Below are 17,516 nucleotides of genomic sequence, written 5' to 3'. Positions count from 1 at the left end.
TTAATTTCTCGGGAAATTAATGATTTTCTTCCGTTTTCATTGCGTATTCAACGAAACGATTTATTTATATAGAATTCTTCAATTATTCTTGAAATAGTTCCACGGTGTATTCACTTTTTGCCGTGATTTCGACGTTTTTCTCTAGTGTACGACTTGTTCAGCGGTCCGGCGCGTCGAACGAGATCGTTTCCCGTAAAATATAACGGTATCCCGGAGGACGCCGGCATTGTGGAGCACAGAGAGCAAAAAGCCGGGACCGTCACGCGTATTAAGAGCTCTAAAGATGCGGATCTAGTCACGAGTCATTCGATTCGCGGCCCGTTAAAGTACGCGGCGGCTTAACGCTCCGCTCTCACCCTCGCTTATCCCCCGTTGAACGTGAAATATCGAAGTCGCGGTTCACAAATATGTTTATTTGTTGCTCGTAACAATATCGCGATTATTATTCACGACTCGCGTTCCCTCCCGGTTGCTGCTCCTCGACCCAGCCTGGCCACGAACAAATTTCTTCGGGGCTCCTCTCCTGGCGACCGTTCATACAGGGTGGCTCTGATAATTTAATTTCTTACTGTAGATAATTTAATCCATCGGTCCAGAAAACGGTCATTCATTGATCTGATCACCAATATTATTCCTCCAAATAAGATGGTAACTTCAGTAATACCATTTATTTATGGAACAAAGACCTATAGTGTATATGAGATTTTTCTTCTCGAATGACCCGGTGAATAGGCGGTCGAAGTTTGTTGAACTCCTCGGAGAACACCCTGTATTTCGGCGAACGTATCCGCAGCCGCAGCCACGCGAGTAAATGATATCCGCACGGTGTCCCACCTTTTGGAATGCCATAAACAAGAATTCACTCGATAATGTATTTGAAAGCTCGTACGTTTATTTCAAGCTGCAACGATCATTTTTTTAATATCTTTTTTTTTTTTCTTTCTTTACTTGACAAGGGAGGCGCGTACGAGAGTTAGCCCGTAGGGATAGGACGGCGAGAGGGGTGAAGCGTATCTTCTCTCGGATTGTATGACCGCGATGGGGGAAAAAATGTATGCGCAAATATATTTCGACGGTCGTGGCTTGCCTTTATACGCTTGCTCGCCTGCCACGCTGGATATGAATTTTCGTGCAGCATCGTTGTGCACGTGTATTCCCACCATCGAGCGCCCATATTCTCCTCAACGTGGCGGGTGAGTGTCAGTGGTTCTCAATGCCGTTGCGACCGTATGGGATCACCCTTTGCTCGAGTTGAGCTGCTGTTTCAGCACGGCTCCGCGTGTCAAGCTGCCACCTTATCGCGGCGAAATCCAGGAAGACAGGTTGCCGTGGATTTGTTTGCAGGCGAGCGTTGTTAGCCCCAGAGGTCGGACGTTCCACGCTCCTCCGGCTATCGCCTTGAATTACCGGCCAAATGATTTTTCCCCCCTCGCGCTAAGTGTATTCCCGGATAACGCTGACCGATTGATTTAGGCGGTTCCAATACCTGTCTTCGAATAGATACGCTCCTCTATTCCTAGTTTGCTAATTACACGCTTGCTAAACCGTTCTCACGGCACCGTTTCAGCTCGGACTGTCTCGAAGAGTTTTATTTAGAGAGAAGATTGATCGTTCGATCGGGTTGACTCCGTCTTTTGGGATTTCGAAGGAGTTTGGACTTCGGTTGTTAGGTGGATTCGTATTGCTCTTACCTTCGTACCGCGGCCTTTCATTTTTCTCTTAAACGCGATATCAAACGTTAATCTGAAATAAAAAGCAGAGCAAGGCGAGGGCGGTAAGAAATGGTATCCAATTTAAGAAAGTGCCTTTGAGAGGAAGGTCCACTTGTCGGAATCGTATATCTTCGTTCCTAAAAGTGGCTACTGAAAAAAACAGCATCAGCAAAATGTCCGCAATCATTTTAACTTAGCATTCTCGGAAGCACTCGTATTTATGAGAACGCTTCGTGTCTCCGTTGAATACCTGATTAATATAATGCATCGCGTCCTCCAAAATTATTGGAATTCCGTGGAAATACGTTATGGTAAAAGGTATCCTGGTCGCGGTTGGTTTATCGGGTAAAGATTCTCGAGAGTCAGCGAAACGTTCTGTACCGCGGATCGGTGTAGCTCGCGTTTATGTAACGATTCGATAATTCAAAGTAAACGATAGTGTAATCAATTTTCCTCGGATATCGAATTCTCGTTGAAATCCATCCGGTGAATATCGTAGAATTCCCAGTCAGCCGGCTCTTTCTTCGCGTAGCCACGGGGAACGCGGATAGAATTGCGAATTACGAACACGTGTACGCAGATGGTTTCGCGTTTAAAAAGCCGATGGAACGAGCGGAAGCGGTTTTCCCTCGGTATCGTGTACGCCAACCAGACGACGAAACTCGCATCGCGAGCACGTCAAAAGAATAATAATTTACTATCAAGCTTCCTCGGAGCTCCCGTGTTCGGCGCCGAGTTGAGCGCATCATTGGCTTCGTTATAATTAATCGAAATAGAGCAGGACGGCAAGACGATCGGTTAATAACATCGTCGATGGTCGCGTAATCATCTTGCGTGGACGATTTTCGCGAAATCGTGCGGTAGCTCGGTTTCCTCAGACATCGATTATCCTCATTAAGGAGGATCCTGAATAATTCAGTCCACCTTGATGAGAAACTCGAGATGAGTCTGGGGGAATGCGACTTATTAGCGAGTCGGAGTTAATCTAGCATAGTTGCACCGACAGGTTAGAGACGTGCCGTAACACGGCAGCCACGATTTTCTTTGCGCACTTTTTTACCCTGAAAAGGCTACGGCTAGGTAAAAGACCTAGCCTGATGGAGGGAGAGGAACGAGCGGCGTGAATTACGTAAAGAACCAGGAGAGGGTGAGAAAGTGCGGTCACGAAGGTGGATGTAGGAATGGGAGAGAAACACACACGATTGAAGGACAGAAGGAGAGGAATCGTGCGAGGGTGGGAAGCGGAGAGAAAGAGAAAGATAAGGCGAGAAGTAGATTGAGGTTGATAGGAAAGAAAATCGCACTCGCACGGCGTCGTTAGCTTGTTAAGTTGCACGCAACACCTTCGGCTCAAATACCGGATACACAACCCTTTTCTTTCTTTTCGTGTATGTACATACAACTCTTGTTTCTGCTCTTTCATTCCTCTTCCATTCGATTCGATGGATAACCACCCCCTTAGGTGTTTGATAATAGGTGAAATCTGGGAATTTTTATGCAAGTATTCAAGTGTACATAAGAATCGAGTTCGTTTTGTAATCCCTTAAGGAGAAGGTTCAATCGCAGCGAAAAGTGGACGAGCAGAGAAGGTGGAGAACGCGTTTCTTGTCATAGCTGGTTGGAAGGAAGGTGGACACGGGCGCTAACCGTGTCCCCTCCACGGGTTTGCCGCCCGGGGCCAAGCAACCGGGCAACCGAGCAGCCAGGCATGCGAGCATGCAAGACGAATACCTTAGCAAGCAACCGAGCAAGCAGCTCGTGAAGCAGAGTGTTCCTCTGTCGAACCGCTACCGGGCTGCGCGGGATCGGCTCGATCGGTATTCAACGTTCTAAGCCCGATGACATATATGGCGTAAACGGTCGAAGAAGAGAGTGGAGATCGGAGAAACGATAAGTTAATAGATAAAGCATCGAATCGAATATGCTCGCGGAGCGGTTTTCGGTGGACCGGCGAGAATGCGGCGGCGACGATAGTTCGAAGGCTCGAACGCTTAATTGCTGATTGAAAATTCTTCGTCGTAGAGATACGCGGCGGGCCGATCGTTTCAAATATACGTCGCATAAGTAACTGGGTAATGAGTTGTAATTTTTGCCCAACTCGCGTGTTCGCGTTAGAGAAAGAGAGCGGGAGATTCTTTGTATCCGGGGGAAAGAATGCGGCCCGCCATTAAGCCGGCTGGAAACGTTATCTGTTATAATTGTAACAGTTTAATCGCGCGCGGTCCCGATTTACTGTTAATGTTTCTGGTTATCTCTCGCGCGCCTCGTCCTCTCCGCTTCTCTCGGCTCGCAGTCTTCGATCAGCCTCTGCCTCGAGTCCAGTTCTCTCGCGACTTCTACAGGGTCCGCGTTCCCTGTAACATTTCTTTTTCTTTTCTCTTTCTTTTTCCCCGTGACCGAACACGCACCGGTCAGAAAATTGGCCGGCTTGGCCGTGACCGCTCTCGACCGAATACTCGCGCGAGTACCTTGCGTCCTTACGAACCGTGAACTTGCCGGAGAAATTACGGCCACGTAGCGTGCGCGAGGACGAGGCTCCGTCGATAAATTTTACTCTCGTAAACGCGTCTATTAATCATCGATTAGAGTTCTACTTACCCTGATCAATGTACAACTTCATTCTGCCCTTCTCGCGCCATTGTCGTGGATCAAGAGTTACGCGAACGAAGTTAATTTTTATTTCAAACGTTACAAATTTCTGTAAGTCTTGATGGATTCCCGGGGATTAATCAGAGGCGTGTTCCGGAGATCAACGTCTCGATTATTCGCAGCTGCGAACATTTTCTCTGCCAGCAGATGTTCCTCTGTCCCTTGTCGACTTCAGTCACGGCTCTGCATTTTTGTGGCGCACTTTTTGGCTCGTGGCTTTTTTTTCTTTCATTTTTAACGTACGAATAACCCTTCGTACTTCGCGGCGGAAAACCGATTCCAACACCTTTCAACTTTTTGTAGGTCAATTTAGTTTCCCTATTTCATGTCGGAGGATTTATGAAAGCTCGGACTGGATATATTATTGATCGTAAATTCAGGACCACTCCTTGGTGACCGAGAAAACCGGGTTGTTTTATGGTTTTTTACGAGTCCCGGCGGTTCTAAAAAGGCCTATCAAATCATGTGAAATATTACCAAATTCATTAAACCGTAGCTGTATAACCGAAACGTTCGTCTCTCATTAATTTGTTAATTACACTATCCATGTTGCCGTTATATTTCTCGTCACTTACCAACTCTATGATTCGGCCATTAAAATTCTTCTATCTATCCGTCGAAAGTTTATTACTTAACGTAAATATATAATACAACATCCCTTCGGTGCTCATCAGGTTCGATCCTTTTGCCTGGCAAGCCGTAACAACCAAGCAAATCGATGTTCCTCGAGTTCCGCCCATCAATTACGAGCCTCTCGCACGCGTGTGTCTTTTGAACGTCATTCCCGTACGATCGAGATTGAGTTATCGTTCTCGCGCTGGTGGAAGTGGTGCGGCCGCATAATCGAGCTTACAATGAGGAAGCGTACGCGTAAACCCTTCGTCGGTTAATTACGCATAAATAATTGACGCGAGAAGAATAAGGTCCTCTCCGGTAAGGTCACGAAATCGGTACGTATGTAATTTCGACTGATTAATTTAAAACGCGTACTCTCCTGGTGGAACGCTCGTTACCTCTCTCTGATAAGCGCGCTTAACGATCGTGTGTGGGACGAGGGGGGAAAAAAAAAGAAAAAAAGAAACAAGAAAAGGAGATCCTTCGACCTCTTTGCTCCTTTGGCCGGGTTTAAGCAGCGACGAGGCGTGTCAACGGGGTCCTGTGGTATTATTATGAGCAAAGTCTGGAGGGCCCAGCTACTAGAAAGAGAAGAGCAGTGACGAGTGAAAAAAGATTAGAAAGAGAGAAGTAAGGAGGGATCGGGTCGGACACGCCCCGCGACTCGTTCGAGGAGTTGCGCTTGCAAAGAGTTGATTAAAGTCACCGGTCCCGTGCAACTTGTATTTTCGACCTCTCGCTGGAGGCTGGATCCGATTCAATGTTCCGCGAAAATGCCTTGTAATCGATCGAGACTTGTTCGTGGCGCTCGTTTCATGGAGTGGCCCTTTCGATTGTGTCAGTCTCGCGTCAGCTCGGCCTCGCAACATCCACCTTTCCGACCGCCTGTATAATAATGTTTGCCCCGACGAGCCTCGCAATGCTTCCTTAATAAATCGAATTATCGAACATTTATCTCGGTTCGTTAAAAGTCGATTTAGTCGGCGGCACTGTAAACGAGTCGACTGCTCGGCGACGAGGAACGATCGAACCTTCTTTCCAGTCGTACGGACTAGCTTCACTCAAGATCCTTTTCTCCTCGATGATCCTTTCCAGCTGTCCAACATCTCTTCACTTCGAACGAAATCGTTTGAAGTTTACCGTTTCTCTCGACCTATCTACTTATGTACATACTCTTCGTTCTTTATTATATCATGCTACGATTTAACTTGTAAAGACAAGTATCCAAGTGTCCCCATTAGGCTTCGACTCTTATCAAATTCCTATTCGCATGTCGGACGGTGAAGTATTAATATTAACCGAGTATTTCATTGTCAAACAAATTCCTTCTCCCGTGTCCTGTACCTCCGTGTATCTTTCTTCCCGGGCAGCCGGCCAGGCTTGCGAGTCTCGTAATTAATACCAGCTGGATAATCGTAGCGTCGTACGCCGGATTAACGCAGTCGTTCTACTACGCGGCGGCCATTCGAGACTTCCCCTTACAAAGGTTGAAAATGATTTCTGCGAGTTATTATGATGTTACCGGTACCGGCGCACCGGTGTCCGCGCCATCGCGACGATGTATATGCAAGAGGGTATTGCGGTGTAACCGACTGTACCCGTTCGCATAATCAGCAAGCCGCAGCGAGTACACGACGAGGAGGACGAAGCGGCGGCGGCGGCGGCGGTCGAGTGTAAGGATAGCGCACGTGTGAAATATGCATTCGCTTCGCGAGACAATGCGAGCCGGACACTAAATTCTCAATCGCGATAACTAAACTACGCGGCAACGGTCGCGTACACGCAATCGTATACGCGAATATAAAGTTCACGGTGCCGATGTCGCTTGTAATTGAAGATACATCCGCGGCTGAAAAGGGTTGCTTGTTCCTTGCTCCACTTATTTTTCGTGACAACCGTGTTCTCCTTCCCCAAGGAAACTCAATATATACATCGTAGAATCGCACATGTTGCATAGAAAAACTCGCACAAAAACCCGTCGCATCTGCCAGCTCCTTCGAATTATTAATCGTCAGTCTATTCTGAAGAAAATCTTCCGAGCGTGCAAAACCAGGTTCACGCGTCTCGAGAATCGTAATCAAAGTCCGAAAAGGTTCGGCAAAACATTCGGTGTGCCGCGTTAAAGCGTTTCCTCGCTAAGCGCCCGGAGGGTTCCTAATCGAGCCGCTCTTACAAAAGGCCGCACGAATCCTCTCCTCGATCCGTGGGCTACGGCAAAAAGGGGCAAGACCTATCTCTCGGATGCATCGATGCACCGCGATTTCGACTAACGATGCCTTCCGCTCATTGGTCTTAATCTGAGCCACGAATCGCGATCGGCCTCTTCCTAACATGGCCTCGGCCACGACGAACCGTGCTGCAAGTCGCGTGTGCCGTTGCACGTTGCATCGCGCTCGATAGCGCAAACTGAAATTCCGTTATACTGCATAAAGCATCGGGCACCATCCGGAGGATAAGGTTGCCAGCCATGCGAGCTGCAACTTGCATTCTCCTTGCCGTGTCTCGACCGTTTAAATCGCTTTCTAGCGAGCTGCTAAACGAACGGAGGCCGAATAAACGATGAAAGAAATGCGCTCGAGGAACAGAACCTTCTATGTACCCCATTCCTTCCCTCTTCTGCTCCCGTTTTATCCAGTCTAATTCATTGTTTTCTACACCGTGATCTTTTAGCTTTATACCACGCCATTATGGTTTATTCCACGCCGTTTTGCTCCCAGCCACGGATATCCTTATGCGTTTGTTCTTTCTACTCTCGCATTCCCTCGCGTTCTTTCGCGTTTCTTGCTTTTTTTCCCTACTGCATCAGCTTCTCACTTTACGACTACTACGTACCCTCCCGGTTTTTCCCTTTTCTGGGTATCTTCCCTCTTCGCTGTTTAATCAGCGCCGAGATACGTTGCAAGTTTTCATCCTTTAGAATCTGTCTGTTTAACTTCGGTGTCGTTGCTGAAGACTTTCGAGATCTTTAGTTCTCCATGTAGGTCAGTCGCTCTTCAGATTCAATATTCCAAATAGCTTCGACAGGAAACAAAGTTTCTCTACGAAATTGTAGAGAAAGAGCTAGGAGAGGAGTCGTCTGATTGAATTGCAGGACGAACTGGTCCACCCTCTGCGGCTTTCTCCTCTTCGAACTTAATATTTCAAATGGCTGTCACTCGTAGACCGTGATCAATCAAATTCTCAGCAAGCTTTTGTTTCGATGATTCTATCTTTGCTATACGATTTTAATTAAAAATGCTGTTTGTCGAGCAACGATGCCGAGCTGTTCGATACAAGGACTGTGGTCTGAAAGTCATCGGTATTCTTGCGTTTATCGAGCGGAATATTCAGCGAAATGTCAATCGTACAACCTTTCGCTTCTGCCTCTCTCCTATAATTTCCAAGAATTCATTGCAAAATGAAATTGATTTTCAATTTCTTAATTCTTGTTACAAGCGCTACTTTCCAGGATGGAAACAGCGTTAGAAGTAACAGCGACTAAGGCGTTAATCCTGTTTCTCCCGCTCGTATCGGCCTCGAACGGCGTCGAATCGATCCACGCGATCGGCTACAAGCCGCTCCATTTAGATCGCGCGGCCGTTTCGATCCGCTCGCGTAATTCTCGATTCTTTCGCGCGGTAGTCGCAACAGGTTGCGCGGTATCCTGGATTTTTATTCGTGCCGATAAATTATAGCTCCGCTTCTATCGGAAGAGGGTTGGTCTAGCTCGGAAGCTGTAGAAGGGAGAGGCTAAAACGACGCGAAAGAGTGCTTTACTTGCGATACGTTCGTAAGGGCTTGTTAATTACAAAAGTGGCAGAACAGGATCGAACAAGGTGGGAAGGGAAGTGAAACGATCGGCCCTGTTTTCTCGCGGATCGATCTAACACGATCCATAAACGCTTAATAATGCTGCGATAAGATAAGTAATTGAATCGGTTGAATACGTCCGAACGATCGAAACGGAATAGACGCTCGATCATTCCTGTTCGAATTTATCCGCGGTTGATATTTGCAATTCATATTTTAATACTTGTTCCGCCAGCGTATAAGCTCGGACCGAGTAGTTTTGTTTATACGGTTACTCTAGATAATTATGTTTCTGTAGGAAGATATTAGATTGAAAGTGAATTCATGTTGATTAATTTTTAGTACCTCGTTTGGAGTAATTATGAAGTTTCATTTACTTAATTATTACAAACACTTTGAACGTTTCCACTTTTTATATCGTTTTTTAATCTCATTTCCCATTCTCACAACAGATAAGAATCAAACTTATATCATTATATTCTTGTTGTAAAAAATGAATCATTATGTAAAGCAATCAAAAGATTCCATTCCCATTTGCATCATTTCAAAATACTGGATATCCTTCTGGAACTGATTTATCCATCCAATCCCCGGGAGAACAATTTCAGCCGACATAATGAAAGTTGGATGAGTCGATCCGTAGCACCTGTACGCATCGACATCTTCTATCTTCTCGGTCTGGCAACTGGGTCAGAAACATTGTACATTTACACGATTACGGGAGAAAATGACGGCGTACAATGGAAATTCCTAGTGGTATCGAGCAAAACCGCAGAACCGGTCGATGTCGAGGGTGGGACGAGATCGGTGTCTCTTCCATAATTCGCGCAATCGCGATCGCGCACCGCTATCGTGACACATATTTGCGTTATTCATAATGTCCTGACCGCTTTTGCGTCATATCCCCTTGCTCGTCGATGAAATTGGCCGACGAGCGCGCCGATTACACGCCGATTACGCGCAATCATAGATCGCGTATTGCATATCAATGCGAAATAACATTCCGCGCGCTTGAAATCCTCGCCAGAGTCCGCGTTCGCTGGCATTTCGGTTGCTCGTGATCTCTAATCCGCTCGTTCTTCTCGATCCTACGCTAAGATTACTCCAAACTGGGTGTCTGCGATGAATTTCAAAAGCTCGTCAGAGATCCCCGGGGATTTAACCGTTCGTTGCATAATCGGTCCGATAAGGATTTAGATAAAATTAGCTGTAAATCGTCGAATCTAATGAATCGATGAAAATTGATCCCCGTAATGAACAATTTAGCAGACAAATCAGTTGATTTAATGATCGGTTAAACACCTCGTTCGGATGAATGAAAGCTCCGTCAAGTAGGTAATTTTAGTCATAATAATTTCTTTTAAAGCTCCTATTAATTTTTATACAGATATATTTTCATATCAATTTCAAATCTAAATTTCCCAATATTATTTTAAAATTCCTTCAAAAACTCTCGGCTTACAGTTTTCACCACAAACCAATTTCAATGAATTCGAAAAGATAGCTTCGAGATTAAGTTGCAGCAGCGAACGTAACTTAGCAGAGTTTCGCTTAATTTGATTATGACGATCGGTCCGAGTGGAGGGAAGTTCCTGTTTTATGTAAATACTTGGTCACTCGAGGAGTATGCAAATGGAATTTCCTCGATGCGGGTGTTCGTGCGAATGGCCGAATTGTTGGCACGTAAAATCCGCGAAGTGCATCGTCCGCAGATTGTCGTGTAACTTTCGCGTCTGCGAGCCGTCAGAAGAATCGATTTTACCAAACGAAACCTGGTGGTTTCGTAATTGAAAAAATATTAAACTCGCGCGGTACGTGTTCGAAACGAATTTACCGGCTTGGAAAAACAATTACGAAGTCGGCGTATACCTCTTTCAATTACCACGCGCGTTTATTTCGTTCGTAGACTTTGAGAAGCAATTACGACTACGAATCAATTACGCCATTCGAACGGCTACGACCCCTGTTCTGTTTCTCTCTTTCCCTCCCCCGTTGAATCGCGTTTCTATTCCGTGCAAACAACATCGTCGTTGCTTTTGCAACGAGAACGATCAAAGACTTCGCAGCGAGCTACCTTCTCTCTCTCCACGTTGTTTCAGTAAACTATCTGATTTCTATTACAATGAGTCGGTGCATTACTTATTCCGTTGATGTAACGGTAACGAAACGTGATGACAATGTAAACAGACGTGACTCGATTAGCATAAGAGCTATTGTTTCCCGTTGAAATTCGCCGTGAAAAGCAGCCGCCCGGAAGTGTGCGCGCTTTTGCTCGTAGAACCATCTTTCCTCGCGAGAAACGCAAATATTCGATATTCTCTCGATTTACAGCTATCTTCCACGCAACGAATATCCGTGCCTTTTGCTCGTTAGAAATATTCAGTGTCTAGAGAAAAGAACAAAAGAAACAGAAGGTGTTAAAAACATAAAAATAGAGCATTTTATTGTTCAGTCACAGGTGTTTTTATTCTAATAACGTCTTTTTCACGTTGCCGAGATAGTAGTCTGCGAGTTAAGACGAAACAGGAGAATCGCTTGCGACGGAAGCTAAAGGAAGTATTGTTTCACATTTGTACATTATATTTCAATTATTTATAGCGGTACTTTAGTTTCCTTGCGTGACGTGCACCTTGAATTCGACCGTCCCTCTGTCAAAGGGAAAACCGTGAAAATTTCATCGAAATCAGAAAACACGAACCTCAACACCGATCCGTGTTCTCTTTAACGATCGATGGCTTCGATCGATTGAATTTTTCGATAGAACCGTCGAATTCAAGCAGAGACCTCGCGTGATACGTTCGAATCGAACGATTCACCAGCCTCCGAAACGTTTCCGAACGAAATAAATAAGATATAGGCTGCGCGCGTTAATACTTTACAAATGTCACGCCCACGTGGCAGCGCGTCTTGATTAAGTGTTTGCCGTTGGCCGGTCTAAGTACAATTAAATACACATCGATAGCTACGATTAGAGGAAGTGGTATCACTGTTGGCTCGATTGCTCGAACGATATCGGACCTCGAAATCCGAGCCTTGTTCGATTCACTAATAACTGGGGCCACAATTGTCCGAATATCCTTCGATTCTACGAGTTTCAAATATACACATACAGTACTGGAATTAAACGTTGATCACCCCAGGAAAAATTCATTAATTTCATTTGGTATCATTGGTTCGATATTAAGTGCACTCAAGAATTGTGTTTTCAATTTATTATATAACGATACAGTATTTGAAAGATGCAGTATAACACTGTTCCGAGTAATTCAATGTACACTGTTATTGCATTGGAAAATTGCATAGTTCGCTGCCTCAGCTGAAATAATTATTCCAGTACTGTACAATCGGTGTACGAATTTTTGTATCTGGTCGTACGAAATGGCGCGATGGGTCTAAAGCCTAGTTTACATTTGTAGAGTAAGCAGTAATAGTATGTTAGTACAAGTTGCTTTGCCTACTGCCCCATTTCTCTCTTTTTTTTGTTGTTGCTAGTTTTAGTATTCCATAAACCACTTATCTAATCATTTACATAAGTGAACGAATTTTTCCAACTAGATTCCCTTACCATTTACCAATGTGAACCAGGCTTAAAATTGAATTCACAGAGCGATACGCGGTCGCGCTGGTACGCGAGAAGGTATCTCGTTCGACGAGATGGTTCACGCACCGTTTAAAACAAAACCATCATCTCGATCAAGTTGGGGAACAGAGTCTTAGAGACGCTGAAGACGGAAACGGGCAAACGTATTTACAACGACATTAAGCTATCTAGCAAACTCACTGACTCGCTGCAATTTACAGACACACCGGGGGAACGTTAAAAAGTTCTCTCGTGTATTATCCCCTCGTGCGTTGACGAGGAAGCACCTTAAATATCGTATAATCACTGTCTCCTCTCCTTCGTCGTTTCTCTCCCTCGCTATTTACAAAACACTTTCCTCTGGTTCACGTTCGGTGAGCACACTTCGCTTTGTTCTATTCTTCTTCAACATTTATACATACATATCCTCGCAGTATTTACACTCTACACGCAAATATCTTATGCCACACCGTGTATTGCACCGTGGTGAGACGCACTCGCGTCGCTGGAACTCTTTCTTTCTTTCTCTCTATCTCTCTATCTTTCTGAATTCACGGCATAGCCCACTTATATCGCAGAAATTTCACTGGAAGAAAAGCATTTATGACACATACGTACACGGGTACACTGAATCCAAGAGAAAATCGAAAATTGTTCATATGTGCACGGAGACGGTACGCGATCCGTTGGACGTCCTGTTGTTGTGCTGCCGTCGGACCGGCGGTGGTTGCCTCGTCCTCTGCGTGGTCCTCTGGTTGTTAGGCACGTCCGGCAACGCGAATCGAAGCTTCTCCCAGAACAGTTTGTCGCCCCATTGCAAGTAGGTGTTGGTCTTCAGATAAAGTCGTATGTCTGGGTCGAGATCGCGTTGATGCACGTCACCCACCAGCACCAGGATCAGCCTGCGTCTTCGGTCCCTCAGCACCTGGTGATGGGCTGACTTGAAGTCGAACCGACACCACTCGGACTTGATAAAGTTCTCCGATAGCACCATGATCGTTCGTCGCGACGATTCGACCGCCTGGACGATCGTGTCGGCTATAAAGCTTCCGACTGGAAAGTCACGATAGTGGAGGCACAGTTTGTACGATGGATTGCCCATCTCGAGGACGGGCGCGAGTTCCTCGGCGACGAACGCCTCGTCCTTGGAGCTGTAGCTGACGAACGCGTCGAACAGCTTGTCCCGATCGTCTCGATCGACCTCGTTGCTTCTGTAGAATATCCGCACGCCGAAACGCGAGTGAAACCACACGCGTAACTCCTGGCGAAACACGAAAGCCAGCATGCAAAGGAGGACGACCAGTAAGGAACCGACCAATGTGGCGACTAACAGCGGAAGGTAGTCTTGCAGCAGCTGTTTCTCGATGATGGTCTTGGTGTAGTTGCGGTGCATCTCGTTATCCATACTAGCCGAACCGGTGCACACGCTGTCGTTGCTCTTCTCGCGGTCGCTGCTCGCCGCCGCGACGGAGAAACCGAACTCGTTGTCCGCGAACACCTCGTCACCGAACGCCTCGAACTCCGTCACGTTGTACACGCAACGCAACGCGGACGCGTCGGTAACACGAACGTTCGGCTCGCGGATCCACTCGCGGTAACTTTGAAGATAGTCGCACTCGCAGGACCACGGGTTACCGGACAGACTGATCTCGATCGAGCCTGGCAACGTCCACACGGCCAGCGTGGTCAACCGGTTATTCTCCAGCCGGAGGATCCGTAACGAGCGTAGAGAGGAGAATGTGTCGTTACCGATCGTGACGATTCGATTTCGTTGAAGGTGCAGCTGTTTCAACGCGTCCAATCCTTCGAACTCGTGTCCGCGTAGCTCGCGAATCCTGTTGTCTTGCAGGTGTAGATCCTCTAGATCTCGCAGACCGTTGAACGATCGATTCTGCACGATCTCGATGTTCGAGGAATTGAGGAACAGGACTTTCAGCTTCTTGCGACCGATGAAGGCGTGACTGGACACGACTCGCAGGTCGTTCCCGTCCAAATACAGCCTGGTCGCGTCCATGGGTATCTGCTCGGGTAGCTTGTTCACGTGGCCGCCGTTCGAACAGTCCACCACGTTCGCCGACCACGATTGGTCATGGTAACACGTGCAGTTCAATGGACAAGTCATCTCGCAGTCGCAGGCGTCGAAGTCGCAGCAGTGACACAAGGCGAAACAGTGAGTGTCGTATCTGCAGAGGAACTGCGAGTGCGACGCTTCGACCAACGGAACGAACGCGTGTTCCCGATCGTATAGTAGCTTGCAGTAGATGCTCTCCAGGTCCATGACCCGTGGTTGCACTCGGCTCTGATTCTGCCGATTGACGCGTTGCAGCCATTCCATCGTGCAGTCGCACAGATACTGATTATCGCCGATGTAGAACTCCGGTAGAGGTTTATCCGCGGGTACGGCGCTGATCCTCAAAGCGTACGGTTCCAGGTTACGTATTTGATTCCCCTTCAAATCGACTCGCGTCAGATTAGGTTTCTTGAAGAACGAATAGCTCTGCACCTTCGAGATCTGGTTGTCGTTCAGGTACAGTCTCTCGACGCTCATCGGTATCGCGTTTCCGGTGATCTCGGTCAGCTTGTTCTCGCTGGCATCGAAGGTGCTCAACTGCAGTTGACTCTCGATCTCGAAGTAATTACCCAACTCTCGTATCTCGTTCGAGTGTATATCCAACCATTGCAATCCGGTCGGTATCATCGCGTAGTCGAACCATTTCAATTTGTTATCGCTGACGTTCAGCCAAACTAGATTCGGCAGATTGGTGAACAAACCGGCGATGTCGGTCAATTGATTGCCGTCCAGCCGGATCGCCTGTAGGTTCAGGTTCTCATCGAACGTACCGGGTTCGATGTACTGTATTCGATTCATCGCGAGATTTAATATCTTCAGTTCCTTGATACGATCGAATACGCCCTTGGTGAGATTGCCGATATGATTTTCGGTTAATCGAAGCCCGTACAACTGCGCCACGTGGTCGAACGTGCCGGTCGGTATTTCCGAAATGAGATTCTCACCGAGGTCGAGAGTTCGCAGAAGGGGAGTGGCTTTCAACGCGTCCGGAACGGACTTTAGCTGGTTACGGTTCAGGTGAAACTCTTGCAAAGAGGAGGCATTTCTCAGGGAGCTCGGGTGTATAGTGTGGAGTCGATTGTTGTCCAGCGAGAGTAGATTCAGCACGTAAAGTCCGCTCAGTGTGGTGGCGTCGATAACGGTCAGTAAATTATCGCTGAGCAGCAAGGTGTGAAGATTATAGAGCGCGGAGAACGTGTTCTCGGGAAGACTCTCGAGCAGATTCTCTTGCAGCCGGAGGATCTGGAGGCTGTAGAGGTCGCGGAACACCGTCGGATCCATTCGAGCGATACGATTGTTGGAAAGATCGAGCACCACTAAACGTACCAACCCACTGAACGTAGCCGCGTTCACCCACTCGGCGGTCAACTCGTTATGCGACAGATCGAGCACCAACAACTGAGTCAGTTCACCGAACAAACCGGGCGGTAGCACGTTCAACGTGTTGTTTCGCAGATGAATCTCCTGTATGTTCCTCGCGTCGCTGAAAAGCTCGGGCGGCAAGCTGGCCAATCGATTGTCCGCCAGCCTCAAGATGGCCAACGAGGAGAGGCCCTCGAACGCGCGATCCGCCATGAAGCCGATGGCGTTGCATCGGAGATCGAGGCTGTGCAACCGGGACAGACCGGAGAACGCGGCGCTCGGCAATGATTCGATGCTGTTGTTGCTCAGATCCAATTCCTTTAAATTCGACAAGCATCTCGCGTTACTGTTGAACCGAAAACTCGTCACTTCTCTCAGTCGATTTCTCGTCAGATTGAGAATTTCAAGATTCACCAACGGGCAGAGAGCACCCTCCGGTATGCTCCACATGTTGTTCTCCCCGAGATCGAGTTTCTCCAGTTGCCTCAACTCGTCCGTGAACGCGCCGGCCGACACGTCCAACGCCATCGCCGACCAGTCGGTGTTGTGCGTCCTCACGGTCAGATTACGCAACTCTTTCAATCCTTTGAACGCATCGTCGGACAGGTTGCCGATCTTGCAGTACTCGATCACCAGTTCGCGAAGCTCCACCAACGGACGGAAGCTACCGGCGCTCAGGGAGCTTTGATAGAACAACGCGTCGCTGCATTCCAACCGGAGACGAACCGTGTGCTGCGGTTGTATCACGCTAAAGTTCGTGTTCTCCAGCTCGCTGTTGATGGTCCTCAGACGGCAGACCAACGACACGTCGTCCTCGGTGTCGCCGGTGGCGACCCACTTGCACTCGTCCGGCGCTTTGTACCTGAGCGCCTTGCTGAGTGACGCGCCGAGGACACCGAATATCGTGCCCAGTAATATGGCGAAGAACGCAGGACTGCCCCGCATCTTTCCGCCGTTGCTTTCTGCTCAATGTTCCATGAAATCTCGCTCGAGAGTTCAGTCACAGGGTGACCGCCACGGCAGCTATCTGTCGCGAAACCGGCCGCGATCCATTTAAGTCGAGGTACCGTCGATTATTTCTACCTCGCATCGTCCATGTCGATTTGAATATCCGCTTCTCGCGTCGCGGAAACGACAGGACGCGTTTACGGTTCCACGTATCTCTTAATCCACCTTCTCCTTCTTCGATCTCTTCTTCCGAAAGCTAAACCGTTACAATCCTGGAGATTTCATCGTCGAAAAGCACGGTATTATTATCCAGATAGAGCGTAGTTCGAGGACGATGTTTGCGCGCGTGGGTTCACCGACCCCTCGAGACCATCGATACTCCCGATGGAGAGAAAAATCTCGACGACGACGAGGACGACGAGAAGGAAAAGTCACGGTCTTTGATACGCGTATATACGGCTCCGTTAAGACCCACGGTTCTCCGAGGACTGGTTGGCAAGTTGTAAGGCCCGAACTGGCACCGCTACCCTCGCCCCTCCGCCCACCCTTGCCCATTCTCCTCGCTCCCCTTCCCCGTCCCTCGCGTCCTTCCTTCCCCCACCTTTACACCTTCTCTCCTGGTCGTCGTCGTCCGCCGTGGCCGGGGCCCGACGTTCTGGCAAGCCTATAAAAACAAGACAGGTACACTCTCCGGGCCCTTACGGTGGCTCCTCAGCATCTGCAGCCTTCATCCACCACGATTCCTCTCTTTCTCTCCTTCTCCATCCCGCTTCTGTATCGCTGCGTTCCT

The 17,516-nt window shown here is 47.8% G+C and overlaps 2 protein-coding genes across 3 annotated transcripts in view; one reads left to right on the top strand and one right to left on the bottom strand.

The window, feature by feature from the left end:
• Positions 1–17,516, top strand: part of LOC114871968 (lysine-specific histone demethylase 1A) — a 90,450-nt gene that overhangs the window by 26,864 nt on the left and 46,070 nt on the right. The window lies entirely within an intron of this gene.
• Positions 11,234–17,196, bottom strand: LOC114871967 (toll-like receptor Tollo). The gene has a single exon (XM_029178627.2). It carries the CDS (start codon positions 16,721–16,723, stop codon positions 13,001–13,003), a length of 3,723 nt encoding a protein of 1,240 aa, XP_029034460.1. The 5' UTR covers positions 16,724–17,196; the 3' UTR covers positions 11,234–13,000.

The sequence above is a fragment of the Osmia bicornis genome, chromosome 6 (genome assembly GCF_907164935.1).
Source record: "Osmia bicornis bicornis chromosome 6, iOsmBic2.1, whole genome shotgun sequence".
Classification (NCBI taxonomy): domain Eukaryota; kingdom Metazoa; phylum Arthropoda; class Insecta; order Hymenoptera; family Megachilidae; genus Osmia; species Osmia bicornis.
This window is presented reverse-complemented; position numbering and strand designations above follow the sequence as displayed.

Coding starts and splice junctions, on each gene's coding strand:
- LOC114871967 (XM_029178627.2), bottom strand. CDS start 16,723: ATGCGGGGCAGTCCTGCGTTCTTCGCCATATTACTGGGCACGATATTC.